The sequence below is a fragment of the Sapajus apella genome, unplaced genomic scaffold (assembly GCF_009761245.1).
Source record: "Sapajus apella isolate SASKATOON/1434 unplaced genomic scaffold, GSC_monkey_1.0 scaffold167, whole genome shotgun sequence".
NCBI classification, from domain to species: Eukaryota; Metazoa; Chordata; class Mammalia; order Primates; family Cebidae; genus Sapajus; species Sapajus apella.
Window position 1 is genome coordinate 729,256 of NW_022437107.1, and position 16,767 is coordinate 746,022.

Here is a 16,767-nt window from a genome sequence, read left to right on the forward strand (position 1 = left end):
TAAACCAAACCACATTCCAGGTGGGAGCTTTGCATTTGTTGTTTTATCTGACTAAAACAGACTTCTCCCACAAATACTCCTGTGCCTCACTTCCTTCAGTCCTTTGCTTAGATAATTTATCAAAGAGGCCATTCCTTAGAACTGTGTATTAACAATCCTCTCCCACTACTTTATCTTTTTGCTTTGGTTTAATCTGTCTTCCTGTACTCCACTGGAATGTAATGTCTTTGAGGAAATGGACATTATTTATTTTGTTCATTGTATTAAAGAAAAGTTAATCTGACACTTGTTGAAAATGGCAAGGAAGACTTTATTCAAGACTACTGCCATAGGAGAAAGAGATTGAACTGTACTCTGAGTACAACAGGGACAAATGGGGATTTATACCAACAGGCAGGGTGAGGGAGTTGATGAAAAATTACCAAGAAGCACTTGACTAGGTATCTGGGGTGGAGGAAGAGGAGCTTAATTGGCTATTAAAGGTGGGGTGATTCTTGGTAAAGTGGCTTTGTAGGATTCTTGGCTGAAAATCAGCTCATCAGGCATAGTTGAAAGGAGGATGTGAAGGAGCCTGACTCCACATTAGAGGGATGCTTGTCAGCTGTTCTATCCTCAGCATCCAGAAGTGAGTGGCACACCGTGGGGCTTTGGTCAATCATTGGTAAATTGGTAAATGAATGCACCATCCTGAGAAATTTTTTTTAAAGGCCCTAATTGAATGAGAGAGATACATTTTCTTCCCTTAGTTTTCTAATTCCTGGAATTAATAGAAATGTTTATTTTTCCTAGAAAACAATACATTTGTTTTCTAACATGCTTTTTGTTTGTATGAAATAAAAACAGGATTATTTGGAAATCAACAGCTATCCAAAGTATGTCTCTCATATTTTCTCACATAAAATATGTCTCTCGTATTTTCCTTATCATTTTCTGGTGGCAAGTGTCAATCTAAGCAGCATAGTAGATCACTTGGGGGCTTTTAAAAATCCTGATGCCAGGACCAGACTCAGGGCAATTAATTCAGAATCTCTGAAGCTGGGACCGTGGCACCTTCACTTTTTTTTTCTTTTTGGTATTTATTTTCTGTATAACTTTAAGTATGTAAAGGTTTATTTCCACAGACCTTAGGGAAAGGGTAGAAATCACAGGCCAATCTCTCTTCTCTCCAAAACATTTCATATTTTGGTGTTTGTCCTAGAGGGAAAAAACTGAAATTTACATTAGCAGTGCTGTGCAAATTTATGTAAGATTTAGGTATTACATAAATCAAGACCTAAAATCAGCCTGCAGTGGAGGTTTTAGTCCCCTGTTCTGGTGCTTGGACAGAAGCCATAGCTGATGAGTATGACAGGGTAAAGAAGGCAGTGAAGAAGGTGACAGGCACCTAGCAGGGACCTGACAGGCATCTGACAGGCACCTAGGAGGATTCAGAAATGCCAGACTCCTTGGAATGGTGTGTTGCTTTTCCTTTTTTTTTTCTTTTAAAGTCATCTCTGTAGGAAGGTACTGGGCAGGGATCGCAGAGAAAGAAAGGGTCCAAGACTCCTTTAACTGCCCTGGATGAAGGGCACTGCCACAGCAGCTAGTACCAGAGACTCCCCTATCTCATGGTTGAGGCAGACCCAGGATAGAATAGAGAATTAAAAAAAATGGTTATAGAAAACAATTTTGCGTGGAATACTAGATGGCCAAGCCTCAGCCTTTGGTCCTGTGTAACCCTTGCCTCATTTGTCAACAGTGAACAATTAGTTTGGTTAGAAGAACCATCTGGAAACACACCAGCTTCTGCTACCTTCATGCTCATTGTTAGAAAAAGATTAACCAGTGTGAACATTCTGATCTGTTAATTCCTGGGACTGTTTTCTTCCCAATGGACTGTTTGTTGGTAGACTAAACCCCCAGAGCTCAAAGCTAAAATGCATCATCAGTCCTGATCGGCAGTCCTGGTCATGGTTGAGCTGATCTGGAAAAGCTACACCTTCTTGCAGAAGATCAACTGACCTGCTATCCCACCCTAAATCTTAACCTGAGGTATATTTCAGTGAAGGCAAATAGCTGTGCTTCTCAGAGTAGACAAGCAGTTTTAAGAGCAGAAATGTAGAGGAAATCTGGAAAACCATCTTGATACAGATTTATCCCATGATGTGAAGAGAGGGCAGACAACCTACTTCACTTATTCAGCAATTTCTGTCACTGTGGTGACCAACTTCTATCTATTCCATAGTCTTGAACTGCTCAGGAACTGGGAATTTATTAAAGTCACCACCTTCTGTAGGAATGAGAATGTTCATCTTAGAAGATTTGACACTGACTATGTCACAATCCAGGGAATTCTTGCTCAGGTAAGCATGGCAGCCATCTGTTTTGTTGATGGAAATGTTTGGCACTTTACCTATTACCTGAACTTTGACATCCCTACTGTTGATTAGCTCCACAATGCCCACCATGTCATTGAATACCGGACCAAATTTCTTATAGTTATCTTCTGTAATGGAGTTAATTTTGCTCTTGATTTGCAATGTTGTGTTGACACACGTGTATGTAAGCCATATGTTTCAGCTCTGTGTCATCAATCACCAGGTTGGAAACATTTTCCTGATTTTCCACTCTTCACTTCTTGCCCTCCAGTTCAAGTACAGCTGGCTCCTTTATGGCTGATTTGGGGTTTAGGTACAGAGAATGGTTTGGGGCCACTGTGTACCGGACCACTCTGAGCCTTCAGAGCAGGGTTCTTGTGAGTCTTCATGTCATCAGATACATATTTCAGGGCATGTGTGATGCTCTCCCCCGAATTAATCTGCACAAACAGTGCTGAGAGGGAAACAGACTCATCTGAGCCTGAACTGGTAGACTGGGGGAGGCCAGTGGCCTGATCCAGCCGAGGGTCCAGATGGTAGTCCCCTCAGTTCTTTTGCTACAGGCCCCATTTTGCTTCAGGCCAGTCTGGTGGTATGGAACTCCTTAATGTAAGCCTGTATACTTAAATAAGTTTTGACCCAGTTTACGTGGTTCTTATCCACATCTTTGTACTCTGATGACTCTGTTTGTATAAAACATGGCAGCATCATTTCTTTCACATAAAGACCAGACTTGGGAGCCATAGCCACCCAGCCCAGGGCCTGGATACTTTTGCTGACAGCTGACAGGTGATTTAAAACTTGCTCCTCGGTTCTTCTCCTGAAAGGTTATCACTTCTTTGATCTGCTCTGAGATGGGTGCCAACAAATTGGAAAGCTTATTACCTGCCGGCTGTTGACACTGAGAAGCTGTAGCCAAGAGAGCTCGCTCCAACTTCAAAACCCTGTGGAACATCTCCGCATGTTTCTGCACGTCTCCCCCAATCTCTTTACTGATCTTCAAGTACTCTGCCATAGGACTGGCAAGGAGCGAGTCAAATGCCTGCCCAGATGGAGCTGCTCCTGCTTCTGAAGGACTGTCTCCATACCCACGGTGCATATCAGAGGTATGGGATACTGCTTCCAGGTGGCCCACTGCCCTCTCCAATCTTTTTACCAGATTTTGAATGTCAGTCACCACCTCCGGACTGCGATCAGTGGCTCTCCACTTCCCGCATGTTCACTTTTCAAAGATTCGCAAGTGATGCCAACCTGCTCTGAGGATGGAGTCCCTAAGATCCTTGAGCGGCCCAGACTACGTTTCCCAGAGGCCTCCGCGGCCGCAACCACTTCCGCTTCTGTTCCTGCCCGCCTCCGCGTGGGGCGAGCGCTGCATCAGCCCCTGGCAGGTTGCTACTGTCTGGACCGCGTGGCGTGGTCGCTGTCTCTCTGGGCGTGCAGCTCCGCAGCCTTGCCGGCTCGATTCGGTTTGTGAGCGGCCACCCCTAGCTGAGTCCCTGAAGCCTCGGGTCCCTGAAGCCTCGGGTTCCTGGCGGGTGCTCCCCGCCTTTCCCGGGGGCGGGTCGAGGGGCGCGCCGGGGTGGGAGGGGACGATAGCGGTGGGCAGGGCCCACCCGCAGTGACTGCGCTAAGTAGAGCGACCGCCCGAAGCCTGTGCATCACAGAGCGTGCGAGGCTTGCACCCGGGCCGGCAGATTGGGCCACTGACAAGGCGGTCCCCCCGTGCTGCCAAAGGTGCATGGCGTGGGGTTGGCTGCAGTCCATGCCGGATCCCAGCAGTCGTTCCCTTTCCTTTCTTCCCGAGCGTACCCACCTGAACCTGTCTGTCCAGCTGTGGAGGGAGCGGGCAGGTGGGGGCCTGGTCCAGAGGGCAGGTTCTAGCTAGGATAGGGCACGGAGAGACTTCTTATTTCCTCTCTTCTTTCCCAGATTGACTTACGCAGGATTCTCTGCTCTTGCCTGGGAGAACAGTTCAGGACACAGATGACCCCAGGAGCTCAGATCCAGGCAAGTTTGATTTTTCCATTTCTTGAGAAACCACCCGTTTCAGCGAGGTGGGGTTTATGCCTCTTGCCCGGACGATGCCCTGCCCTTTGTGTGGATCAAGCTATCTGAAGTGATCCTGGATGGATCCCACTATCCTTCATTTCTGTCCTCTCTACCCATTACGTAGTCATTCACCAAGAAGATTATTGCTGCCCATGTTTTCTAAAGCACTAGAAACAGAACAGTACTTTGCAAACTGGCAGACAATGAAAAACATACACCTTAGCGTATAAAGACATAGGCCGTAAAGATAAGGGTGATGGCAGCACTCTCTTGACCTTTAGTGTGGGGTGGGGTGGGAGGAGTGGAGTAGTGGGTACCTTCGTTCTTCCTGAAGAATAAATGAGATTTGCATAATCGCTGAGGATACTAGGGGAAAGTGCTGCCTGAATGAGGTCGTATGGCGGAAACATGAACAAACTGGCCTGAGAATGTTGGAAACATTCATTGTCTAGAATCCCAGACTGGAGTTTGCCTTTATCCTCGAGAAAACAAGGTTTTGAAAGATTTCAAGAAGCTGATTAAATAGCTGGTATTTTGAAAGGAAGTGATAAACATTTGAATATTATACAAGTAAAGAAAAATTTTAAAAACTGAAGATCACCCACATTTCTACTGCTTTAACAAGTCAAGTAATTTCATTTGAAATACCTTTTGCATTTTTTGAAAGGCTTACCCATTTTTTCCTTTTAATATTTCATGGCCATTCTAATTTGTTCTAGTTTCATTACCACTTTTTATAGCTTCCTTTTATACTGTACCTTCAACCAGCCCTGGGACCTTGAGCAAATTCTTCCAACTCTCTGAACCTTTGTGTCTTTAGCTACAAAATAGATTTTACTTCATATAGTTATGGCAGAAATTTAGAGAGATGATATGTATCTCAGGATTTAGCACTGTGCCTCATACATAGTAAGCTGTTACAGTTATGAAAAGCAATTTTTTTTCTTTTCAAAAAGATTCTGCCCCAGAGTCAGATCATACTCCCTGTAAATTCCCAGAAAAAGCTGATCACTTTCCATGTCTTTTCAGAGTTTCTATTTATTTGTTGATTGAACAATGCCTGAACACTTCTGTGTGTCAGACAGTCTTTTTGACTGGGATGCAGCAGTGACCCACACTGTCCCCCGTGGAGCTCACATTAGAGGCTGCTGACAGTCAATACAAGCCTATCCTGTCAGGTGGTGAGAAATCTTGTGAAGATAAATGAAGTGGGTTTCGAGACAGAGTGGCAGAGGATGGGGTGGAGAAAGAGAAGAGAAGACCTTTTTTTTTTTTTTTTTTTTTTGAGATGGAGTTTCGCTCTTGTTACTCAGGCCGGAGTGCAATGGTGCGATCTCGGCTCACCGCAACCTCCGCCTCCTGGGTTCGGGCAATTCTCCTGCCTCAACCTCCTGAGTAGCTGGGATTACAGGCACGCGCCACCATGCCCAGCTAATGTTTTTTATTTTTAGTAGAGACGGGGTTTCACCATGTTGACCAGGATGGTCTCTATCTCTTGACCTCATGATCCACCCGCCTTGGCCTCCCAAAGTGCTGGGATTACAGGCTTCAGCCACTGCGCCCGGCCGAGAAGACCTTTTTGATGAGGTGATATGAAGGGTGGGGTGAGCAGAGGCCAGGCCCTGAGGAAGGAGCAGGACAGGCATGGTTGCACCTTCCCTCAGCCCTCAGCTTTTACTTGTTGGTTCCCATGAGGACCGTTAGAACTGTCAGAAGCTGGCCTTGACCACCTTGCTTCATTTTCCTGGCATGCATCCCTCAAGGGTTCCTGGATGAGCAGAATTGGGTTTGGTTTTGCAGGGACTGCTGACATTTGGGGATGTGGCCGTGGCCTTTACCCGAATTGAGTGGAGACACCTGGATGCTGCTCAGCGGGCCCTGTACAGGGATGTGATGCTGGAGAACTATGGGAATCTGGTGTCTGTGGGTGAGGATGGCTTTTTCCTTGACTCAGGATTGACCTGCTGGGCAACTTTGTGTTTTCACTTGGTAAATGGTTTGGGGTATTGAAAAGTCTTAAATGCTGTGTTTGTTTTGTTATTCTTAAGAGTGGGCTTAGAGGCTGGAGTTCATGCTCCTTCCATCCCTCAAGAAAGATCAGAGCCATACAGAGTTACGATGGGCAGCTTTGTCGTGCCAACTAGCACAGTTCTGGAATGCTTCTGTGTCATGATTCATCTGCCTCCTGAAATAGGAGCTTCTTGTCCTCCAGGAGGACTTGGTTTTCTAATTGACTTTGCCCCCTCTGTTTGCTTTACTCCATGAGTTGGACATCCTGGGTGCCACCCTCTAGGCCTCCCTGACCTGTCCATGCTTCTTGCAGATGCTCATTGACACTGAGGTCTGGGGTGACTGCTTGTGCTTGTAACCACCGTCACATTCCTTTTCATTATTTTTTTTTCTTCCTCTAAGATCCTTTTTCTTTATGAACAGGGCTTCTCTCTTCCAAACCAAAACTAATCGCCCAGTTGGAGCAAGGGGCAGAGCCGTGGATGGAGATGCGAGAGGCTCCATCAGGCACGTGTGCAGGTGAGTAAGTGGGAACCATCCCAGCAGCAGCTGAGCAAATGGAGCAGTGCAAGGGCTCCTGCTTGGAAAGCTCATCTTTGAGTGTCCTGTCGGTGCAGAAGGGCTGGGGCCCTGACCCTGTTTTCTCTTTTGAGGTCATCCTCCTGTCAAGTGGCTGGCCACTTTTCTCCTCAGTCTTTCCACATTTGGGAGCACTGCTCCCTTCCTGAGGGCATCAGGCCCTTCCATGCCATTTCCCAGACCCCTGAAATCCTCAGGCTGTTTATGTGATTTTTCTCTCTGTCTTTCCACACATTGATCAGGCTGTCTTTTGTTTCTTTCTACTTCTGGTCCATTTTCTTTCTTTTATGTTTTTTGAGACAGAGTCTTGCCTTGTCAGCCTGCACTCCAGGCTGGAGTGCAGTCATAGCTAATTGCAACCTCAAACTCTGGACTCAAGCCATCCTCCCACTTCAGGCTCTTGAGTAGGAGTAGCTGGGACTGCAGGCAGGCACCACCATGCTTGGCTAATTTTAAAATTTTTATTTTATGTAGAGATGGAGCTTGCTATATTAGTCATGGCTCGTCTTGAACTCTTGGCCTTAAGCGATCCTTCCACCTTGGCCTCTCAAAGTGCTGGGATTACAGATTTGAGCCATCATGCCTGGCCCCTGTTCATTTTCCATTCCTTACCCACTCTCTCATGTAAGGTAGCTAACTGACTCTATACCACTTCCTAGTGGCAGTGGCAGATTCCAAACATCAGCATGGTTTTCTAGCTCTCAGGTAATTATTTTTGGCAAACACATTGGTGGGGAAGCATTTTCTTCCCTTTTCTTATGGATCTTCTTTTATTTCTCTTTTCTACTATCCTTTGCTCTTGGCTCTCATTTTTTTTCTGTGTATACTTTGTATATGTTTCTGTATGTCACTTTCTCTGTGCCATAGTTTATTTCTAAATATCTAAGCCTGAATGTTTCTCTCACCTAAAATATTTATCCTGCTAGTATTTGTTCTTCTAAAACTCTAATTGTCATTTTGCCTCTATCGTCTTCAGGAGAATGTTTATAACTGTATTTCATGTAAAATACCAGTAATACATAGTCTTGATTAACCTAGGTTTTTGCCTGTTGTGGATAGGATGCTTTTGAAGTAATTCCTCTTATTCTTACTATGTTTAACATTTCCCCCCTAAATTCTTGTGTAGATTCTTTATATAGTAACAAAAATCACTCAGTCTTCTATTCTTTGTTCTGTTTTAATTTTGGTTGTGACTTGAAATAGAATGTTTAAAACTTAGATGTAATGAAAACAAGCAATGTTTCCCCTAGTATTTCTTTCATCTACTTAGAGGACTAGTAAATCTTTCTACAAAGACTTCACAGCCATTCAGTATTTTATGTTTTTTTTTGTTTTTTCTGTGTTTGTATTTCCCTTTCTGTTAGTTGTTAGACATGCTTATGGTACCATATTCAAATGGTTCAAGTGGTATGCAGTCTCCTTCACATACCTTTCTCATCACTCAGTTCTCCTCCCTGGAGTCATCCCTGTGTCAGTTTCTTGTGGAGATTTGCAGATGTGATATATACTTTGTGAGAGTATCCATGCATTCTTTAAGCACATGGTAGCATACTCTTTTGCCTCTTACTTTGGCATTTATATCTTAGAAATTATTTCACATGACTATATTGTTTAGAATTTCTCTCTCTCTCTCTTTCTTTCTTTTGGAGACAGAATCTTACTCTGTTTTCTTGGCTGAAGCATAGTGGTGTGATCATGGCTCACTACAGCCTTGACCTCCTGGACTCACGTGATCCTCCTGCCTCAGCCTCCTGAGTAGCTGGGACCAGAGGAACATGCCACCACACCAGGCCAATTTTTTAATTTTTAATTTTATTTATTCTTAAATTTTTTTTTGTAGAGATGAGATCTCGCTATTTTGCCCAGGCTAGTCTGAAACATGTAGCCTCAAGCTATCCTCCTGCCTCAGCTTTCCAAAATACTGGGATTCCAGGTGTGAGCCACCACACCAGCCTATCTTTCTTTTTAATTGCCTGCATAGTGTTCCACTTTATGGACGTTTCTATAGTTTATGTAATCAGTTGTCTTTAGTGGACATAATGACTGAACAGTGTTGCAGTGATTATCTTAATACACATCAATTCTCTAGTGTACAAGTAAATCTATAGAATAAATTCCTATAAGAATTGTTAAAGGTTAAGTATATTTTCAAATTTGGTGGATATTTCCACTATTCATAGAGATAATACATGTTTACACGTCTAATGACAATGTATGAGTGCCACTCTTATCATAGCTAGTCAATAGTGTCATATGTTTTGATCCTTGCCAATCTGAGAGGTGAAAGTATTTTACTGTAATTTTAATTTGGCTTTCTCTTATCAGGATTGTAATTTAGCATGTTTCACCATTTTCAGCAACCCTTGTATTTCTTTTTCTGAGAACTGCCTGTTCCTGTCCTTTGCCCATTTTACTATTAGATTGTTGATCTTTTTATTGTCAATGTGAAGGGTTCTTTATACATTCAAGAAATTAGTTGGATGTCATATCACAGATTTTTAAAAAAAGTTTGTTTTATATCAACTTCTTATTAACAAAGATAATGATGGACATGCTTGTCTTTGCATCTTTGCATTGTGTCTGGGCCTCTCAGTTGAGCTGGCTGTAGAGTTGGGATACACATACATTGTTATGTAAAGGAAGTATTTCATTCACATCTTTTGTTAAGAAATTTTAGTTTTTAAATCAAGCATGGTTGCTGAATTTTATTAAATGCCTTTTCAAGATATATGGAAATATTTGTCTTTTCTGTTTTGATCTGTTTCTGTGGTAGATTTTATTCACAATTATCTTGGCCATGACACATTACATCATTCTCTCAATATGACAGTGGATGATTCTGTTTGCTAATCTTTTGTTTAAATTTTTGCACTGACACTTAAATGTATTTACATTTTCTTTTTCATCTGCCCATTTTAATTGGGCTTTGATTTAATTTTGTAATACTTTCATAAAATACTTTTGGTCTTTTGTATTTTTATCCTTTAGCCTAGTTTAACTCACATGATAGCTGTTCCCTTAAAGGTTTGGGTCCTTTGACCTGTTTTTACTTATTTATTGTGATGGAGAACAAAGGGGAGGAATTGGGGTACTTTTCTGACAGTGTTGTCAGTAGTGACTTGTCCAGGTAGATTTTCTCTCTCTATGAAGCAGTTTTAGTAATTTACAATTTCCTAAAAAGTATCCAGTAATTGAAGGTTACAAGTTATTTGTGTTGAGCAAAGTAGCTTTTTATGATTCTTTTTATAATATCCTCCACATCTTTGATTACTTTTCCTGATTTCTTTGTCTTTTTCCTATTTCCTGTATTTTCATCTTTCCCCTTTATTAGCTCTGTTTTATTTTTTTGAAGAAGATCATTTGGATGTATTTATTAGTGTTATTGTTTTCTGTCTTTTGAATCTTAAGTTCCTTTTCTCTTTTGCTTTCCTTGGGTTTATTTACTTTTGCCTAAACATTTTAGTTATTCATTCATTGATGTTTCTTCTTTCTTATTTATGTAATATAAATATTTAAAGCCTTAAACTTTGTCTGTGTAATGTATTAGTTGTATTCAGTAGGTTATAATATGTATTCATTATCATTTTTTGGATATTTTGCAATTTGTATTTTGATTTCTCTGATTGAAGTAGTAAAGGATTTGTAAGCTAGATTTCCCTTTTCTTTCTTAAAGCCTTTAGAAAATTTAATGCATATTTAGAAAAGCTGATAAAATATGCATACAGCCTAAATTAGTATTTTTAAAGTTAATACCCATGTAAACAAAAGTTAGGTTAAGAAATAGAACTTTGACAATTCCTGAGTAAATCACATCATGATTCCTCCCAACTATTACCCATTCTTCTCCCCTTGAAATAACACTATAGTTTATTTTTTCCTGTTTTTAACTTTATATGAATGGAATCATATAGTGCATATAATTTTTTGTCTGACATATGCATAGCATTTTCTCAAATTCATTCATTTTTATTTATTTCTTTGCTGTGGATCAATGCTTCTGAAAACTCTAGCATGCTTCAGAATGCATGCTGCAGTATAGTTGCGAGGCCCCCTGCAGAGTTCTTTATTCAGCAGGTTCTCAGACATGCTGATGCTGGTGCTGTGGTGCTTTGGGGCTGGAGCTCATGCTTGGAAAATCACTGCTCTAGAGTATTTCATTGTGTGATTCTACAGCAGTTTCTCTCTTACATTCAGATGCTTATATGGCATTTTCCAGCTTTTGGCTATTACAAGTGCTGTGAACATTCTTATACATTATTTTTTGGTTCGTATGTGGCTACATTTCTGTTGGGCATGTATTCAGCTTTAGTATATAATGCCAAATAATCTTCCAGAGTTTTGTACCCAGTTATAGTTTTGTCATCAGTGTGTGAGAACACTCCTTGTTCCATGTCCTGGCTAACACTTCCTGTGGTCAGTCCTGTGAAGTTGGTCATTCTGTTGGATGTGCAGTGTGCCTCATTGTGGTTTTCATATCCATGTCCCTGATATCTAATGAGGTTAAAGACATTTTAGGGCTGAACGCCTGTAATTATAGGCTCACGCCTGTAATCCCAGCACTTTGGGAGGCTGAGGCGGGCAGATCACCTGAGATCAGGAGTTTGAGACCAGCCTGGCCAACATGGTGAAACCCTGTCTCTACTAAAAATACAAAAAATTAGCTGGGTGTGGTGATGCGTGCCTGTAGTCCCAGCTGCTTGTGGGGCTGAGGCAGGAGAGTTGCTTGAACCTGGGAAGCGGAGGTTGCAGTGAGCTGAGATTGCACCACTGCACTCCAGCCTGGGCAACAGAGTGAGACTCCGTATTAAAAAAAAAACAACAAAAAAAGACCTTTCGGAATGTTTATTGGTCCTTTAGAGCATCTCTGATTGGGTAACTATTTGAAGAGCTTGTTACTGATTACATGTATTGTACCATCCCTCTCTTTATGGTTTGTGTTGTCACTGACTGTTAATGGTCTTGATGAATAGCTGTTCTTCCTTTTTATGGGCTCAAGCAATCCTGTCTCAGCTTTCTGAGTAGCTGAGACTATGGATACATGCTACCATGCTCAGCTAATTAAAAAAATTTTTTTTCTGTAGAGATGGAGACTTGCTATGTTGCCCAGGCGGGTCTGGAACTCCTGGCCTTGAGCCATCCTCCTGCCTCAGCCTCCCAAAGTGCCGGGATTACAGGTGTGAGCCACCATGCCCAGCCCAGTTCTTCCAATTGATCAATCTCTTTATTGTCAGTGCTTTTTGTGTCCTGCTTTATTAAAAATGTTTATTTTAAATTATATATTAACAATTATTTATTAACATTTATTATTTTTGTGATCCTAATATTTTTTCTTTTCTAAGATCATGAAGATATTCTTCCGTGTTAAATTCTAGAAGCTTTATTATTTTTTATGTTTACATTTACCATCCTCTTAGAATGGATTTTTGTGCATTGTATGAGGTAGGGTTTATATTTATTTTTTCCTCCTAAAATATGCTAATGCAGAGCCTCCCCTTCCTTACTGCTTTGTAAGGCCACCCTCGTCATAGAACAGGCGTCCATATGTGTCTTCACGTTTCCAGCTTTACAATCAGTACCTTGACATTTTCTCTAGTTGATCATTATACATTAAACACATATCCTATCAAAGGCCATTGGAATAATCTGGGCTGTTTCTGACTTTTTTCACCTTCAACTTGCATTTCCTGTCCAGACGTGGTGGCTCACACTTGTAATCCCAGCACTTGGGAGGCTGAGGGGGGCGAATCACCTGAGGTTGAAAATTCGAGACCAGCCTGACCAACATGGAGAAACCCCATCTCTACTAAAAATGCAAAATTAGCTGGACATAGTAGCACATGCCTGTAATCCCAGCTACTCAGGAGGCTGAGGCAGGAGAATCACTTGAACCCCAGAGGCAGAGGTTGTGGTGAGCTGAGATTGCGCCATTGCACTCCAGCCTGGGCGACAAGAGTGAAACTCCATCTCAGAAAACAACAACAACTTGCATTTCCTTGAAAAAAATAAGTCTTATTTCTAATATTTGTTGTATGGAATTTCTCCCCAGTCTACTAAGTATAAATATATACGTATGTGTATATGTCTTTAGGTATAGATAGATACAACTTACGTTTAAAAGAAAAGTGCATTTAGATAAAAGAATTTGTTGGTGATTGTTAATTTTACTACAAGTTTGGCTCTATTAGTTTTTAGAATCTTTTTATCTGAATCATTTTGTTTTGTCTATTTTGGGTCTGGTGTCTGTACTTTTGTAAAAGGCCAGAGAAGATTCACATAGTTAACCCATTGATTGATATGTTCTTCTTCTTTTTTTTTCTTTTTTGAGATGGAGTCTTACTCTGTTGCCCAGGCTAGAGTGCAGTGGCACAATCTTGGCTCACTGCAAGTTCTACCTCCTGGATTCAAGAGATTCTCCTGCTTCAGCCTCCCAAATAGCTGGGATTACAGGCATGTGCCACCATGCCTGGCTAATTTTTGAATTTTTAATAGAGGCAGGGTTTCACCATTGTTGAGCAGGCTGGTCTTGAACTCCTGACCTCAAGTAATCCACCTGCCTTGGCCTCCCAAAGTGCTGGGATTACAGGCGTGAGCCACCATGCCTGGCCTAGGTATGTTGTTTTATAGGTATGTTAAAAGTTTAGGTTATAGTAAAATCTTTTTCGACTGAGACTATTTCGGTTCCTTGAATATTTTTTCTATTTTTTTCCTCTGAGCAATTAAATTTTGGTTCATTGTTAAATCGTCACATAGAAATGTTTTTCTCAAGTTCTTGGGGACATCATAATGTTCTCAAATATACCACCTGCAGAAATCTACCCTAGTAGTAATTACAGCTTGCTTTGTGACTCTGGTCTTTCTCCTCAATTTTGTGTTTATTCTCACTTTGTCTTTTTTCTTTTTTGGCTGTTTTCTGTGTTGTTTTCCTAACTTGGGAACTTCTTAGGTGCCCACTGCATTCTTTAAATGCAGTGTTTATAGTATAGATTATTTTCTTTAAAATCATATTTACTTATCCTGCCCTTAGTTTGGCCATCTTTTCTCAGTTAGCAAGAATCACCAGTGGGACACATTAATAACCTTTAGTTATGTAGAATAGGACATTGTTCAAGTCCTTGCACACCTCTTACTTTCAGCATTTCAACATAAAGAACATTTGAACTTTTAAAATTTTCTTTCAGTCCCGGATTACTGGTTCGAAACAAAGATGTCAGCCCTAAAGCAAAGCACTTCTGAAGGATCTGTTCTGGGAGAGCGAATAAAAAGTGTCATGATGGAAAAAGGCCTGGACTGGGAGGGCAGAAGCTCTACAGAGAAGAACTATAAATGTGAGGAATGTGGGAAGGTTTTTAAATACAATTCATCCTTCATTAGCCACCAGAGAAATCACACCAGCGTGAAACCACATAAGTGTAAAGAATGTGGGATCGCCTTTATGAACAGTTCATCCCTTTTAAATCACAGTAAGGTTCATGCAGGCAAGCAGCCTTATAGATGTGTTGAATGTGGGAAGTTCCTGAAGAAGCACTCAACCTTTATCCACCATCAGAGGATTCATTCTAGGGAGAAACCCCACAAATGCATTGAATGTGGAAAAGCTTTCAGAAAAAACTCAATCCTTTTAAGTCATCAGAGAATTCACACTGGCCAGAAACCCTACAAATGTAATGACTGTGGGAAAGCCTTTGCTCAGAATGCAGCCCTTACTCGTCACGAAAGAATACATAGTGGAGAGAAGCCTTTTAAATGTAATGAATGTGGGAGAGCTTTCAGGGATAACTCAACTGTGTTGGAACATCAGAAAATCCACACTGGTGAGAAGCCATATCAGTGTAATGAATGTGGAAAAGCCTTTAGGAAGAGCTCAACTCTTATTAGTCACCAAAGAATGCATACTGGAGAGAAACCCTATCACTGCAGTAAATGTGGAAAATCTTTCAGATATAGCTCATCCTTTGCTGGTCATCAGAAAACTCATAGTGGAAATAAACCCTATCAGTGTCATGACTGTGGGAAGGCCTTTACAAAGAGCTCAACACTTACTGGACATCAGAGAATTCATACTGGAGAAAAACCCTATCACTGTAAGAAATGTGGGAAAGCCTTTCGGCACAGCTCAGGCCTTGTTGAACATCAGAGACTCCATACTGGGGAAAAACCTTATAAATGTAATGAATGTGGGAAAGCTTTTCCCCAAAGTTCAGCCCTTAAACAACATAAGAAAATTCATAACAAAGAAAGAGCCATTGAATGTAGTTAGTGTGGTAAATTGTGCAGCATAGTTTATTCCCTCTGACCACCATGGAGGAGATATTAAATAAATTATGCATTTAACAGAAATATTCTGTGTACTTCTGAGAGAACATCTCACTTGTGAGGATATTCATTGTGGGGTTCATACTAGTAAAACATTTGAAGAACCTAAATGTGTGTCAGTATGGAAATAGTTATATATACTGTGTGTGGTGACTGAAAAGATTGAGGTGGAGCTGTAAATATTATACAAAGCCAGGCATGGTGGCACATGCTTGTAGTCCCAGATACTTGGGAGGCTGAGGCAGGAGGATTGCTTGAGCCCAGGAGTTTGAGTCTGTAATGCACCATGATTGTGCCTGTGAATAGCCACTGCACTCCAACCTGGGCAATACAGCAAGACTCCATCTCTAAAAATAAGTAAAAAAAATACAACAGTAGAAATATCCCCATGATACCTTGTTAAATTAAAGAAGCAAGTTGTAGGAAATCTATATTACATACAATCAAAAAGACCTGGAAAAATAAAGACCGAACTTAACAGCAAATATCTTTTTTTTTTTTTTTTTTAAGAGACTAGCTCTCACTCTGTCACCAGGCTAGAGTGCCATGTGATCCTTGCTCACTGTAGCCTTGAACTCTTGGGCTTGAACAACTCTCCCACTCCAGTCTCTGGAGTAGCTGGGGCTATAGGCATGTGCCACCACACTGAGCTAACAGCAGTTATCTTTGAGGAGGATGTGGTATAGGTTGAGCATCCATAATCAGAAAATCTGAAATCGGAAGTGCTCCAAAATCCAAAACTGTCCTGAGCACCAACAGGGGCAGAATTCCACACCAAACCTTATGTGATGGGTTGCAGTTAAAATGCATTCCTATGATTCCTTATTATGTGTGTGCAAATACTGCAAAGTCCAAAAAGTCTGAAATCCTAAATACTTCTGGTCCCATGCATTTCAGACGAGGAATACTCAACCTTTATTGGTATGATGAAGTGAAATTTTGACTTTGACTGTGTTCTTTGAAATGAAATATTTAATCAAGCATAATTCATGTATCTTCCATAACTTAGTATAGTTATCTTCCTACTCAGAAGTCATAAAAATAAGACATGCCACATAGAAACTAAAAGCTTTCAGTTTCTACAACTAAAGGCTTCACAGTATTAAAATACAAAGGGCTAGACTTGGACAAAATATTACCATCATCATATTTAACAGATAACACTTAGAATATCTAGAAAGTCCTTAAAAATACATAAATATAAAAATTCCAGTGGAGAAATGGTCTTGGATATGAATGTACAGTGGTCAGAATAAGAAATATAAATGATTATTTATGCCTACCAACTTCGACGCTTTGATCTAACATTTCTACTTAAAATCTAATTAAAAAGTAAAGGTGGTCTTTACAGAATTGTGGTAATGAAGAGGTGGTCATTGCAATGTCTATCATAAGGGCAATGTTTAAATTAAGATACATGCAGTCTTTGGACTACAATGCAGTCACTCAACATTTTATT

General features: G+C 41.0%; 1 protein-coding gene and 1 pseudogene across 3 annotated transcripts; one reads left to right on the forward strand and one right to left on the reverse strand.

Annotated features, from left to right (window-relative positions):
- Positions 1 to 1,478: 1,478 nt before the first annotated feature.
- Positions 1,479 to 3,714, reverse strand: LOC116542379 (annotated as a pseudogene). The gene has a single exon (XR_004265198.1). The product of XR_004265198.1 is annotated as an adenylyl cyclase-associated protein 1-like (transcript).
- ZNF485 (zinc finger protein 485) lies at positions 3,690 to 16,558 on the forward strand. Of its 2 annotated transcripts, XM_032267256.1 has the most exons (5): positions 3,690 to 3,823; positions 4,287 to 4,364; positions 6,207 to 6,333; positions 6,840 to 6,935; positions 14,174 to 16,558. In XM_032267256.1, the coding sequence occupies exons 2-5, from the start codon at positions 4,341 to 4,343 to the stop codon at positions 15,250 to 15,252; spliced, it is 1,326 nt and encodes a 441-aa protein (XP_032123147.1). In that variant the 5' UTR covers positions 3,690 to 3,823; positions 4,287 to 4,340; the 3' UTR covers positions 15,253 to 16,558. The 2 variants fall into 2 exon arrangements, with proteins under 2 accessions (XP_032123147.1, XP_032123148.1); XM_032267257.1 differs by lacking the exons at positions 3,690 to 3,823; positions 4,287 to 4,364 and having other exon boundaries at positions 6,305 to 6,395.
- Positions 16,559 to 16,767: the final 209 nt, after the last annotated feature.

Bases quoted from the DNA above. Each gene is read 5' to 3' on its own strand.
- ZNF485 (XM_032267256.1), top strand. From the start codon at position 4,341: ATGACCCCAGGAGCTCAGATCCAG. The intron at 4,365-6,206 runs GCAAGTTTGATT...TTGGTTTTGCAG, and splicing joins CCCCAGGAGCTCAGATCCAG to GGACTGCTGACATTTGGGGA. The intron at 6,936-14,173 runs GTGAGTAAGTGG...ATTTTCTTTCAG, and splicing joins TCCATCAGGCACGTGTGCAG to TCCCGGATTACTGGTTCGAA.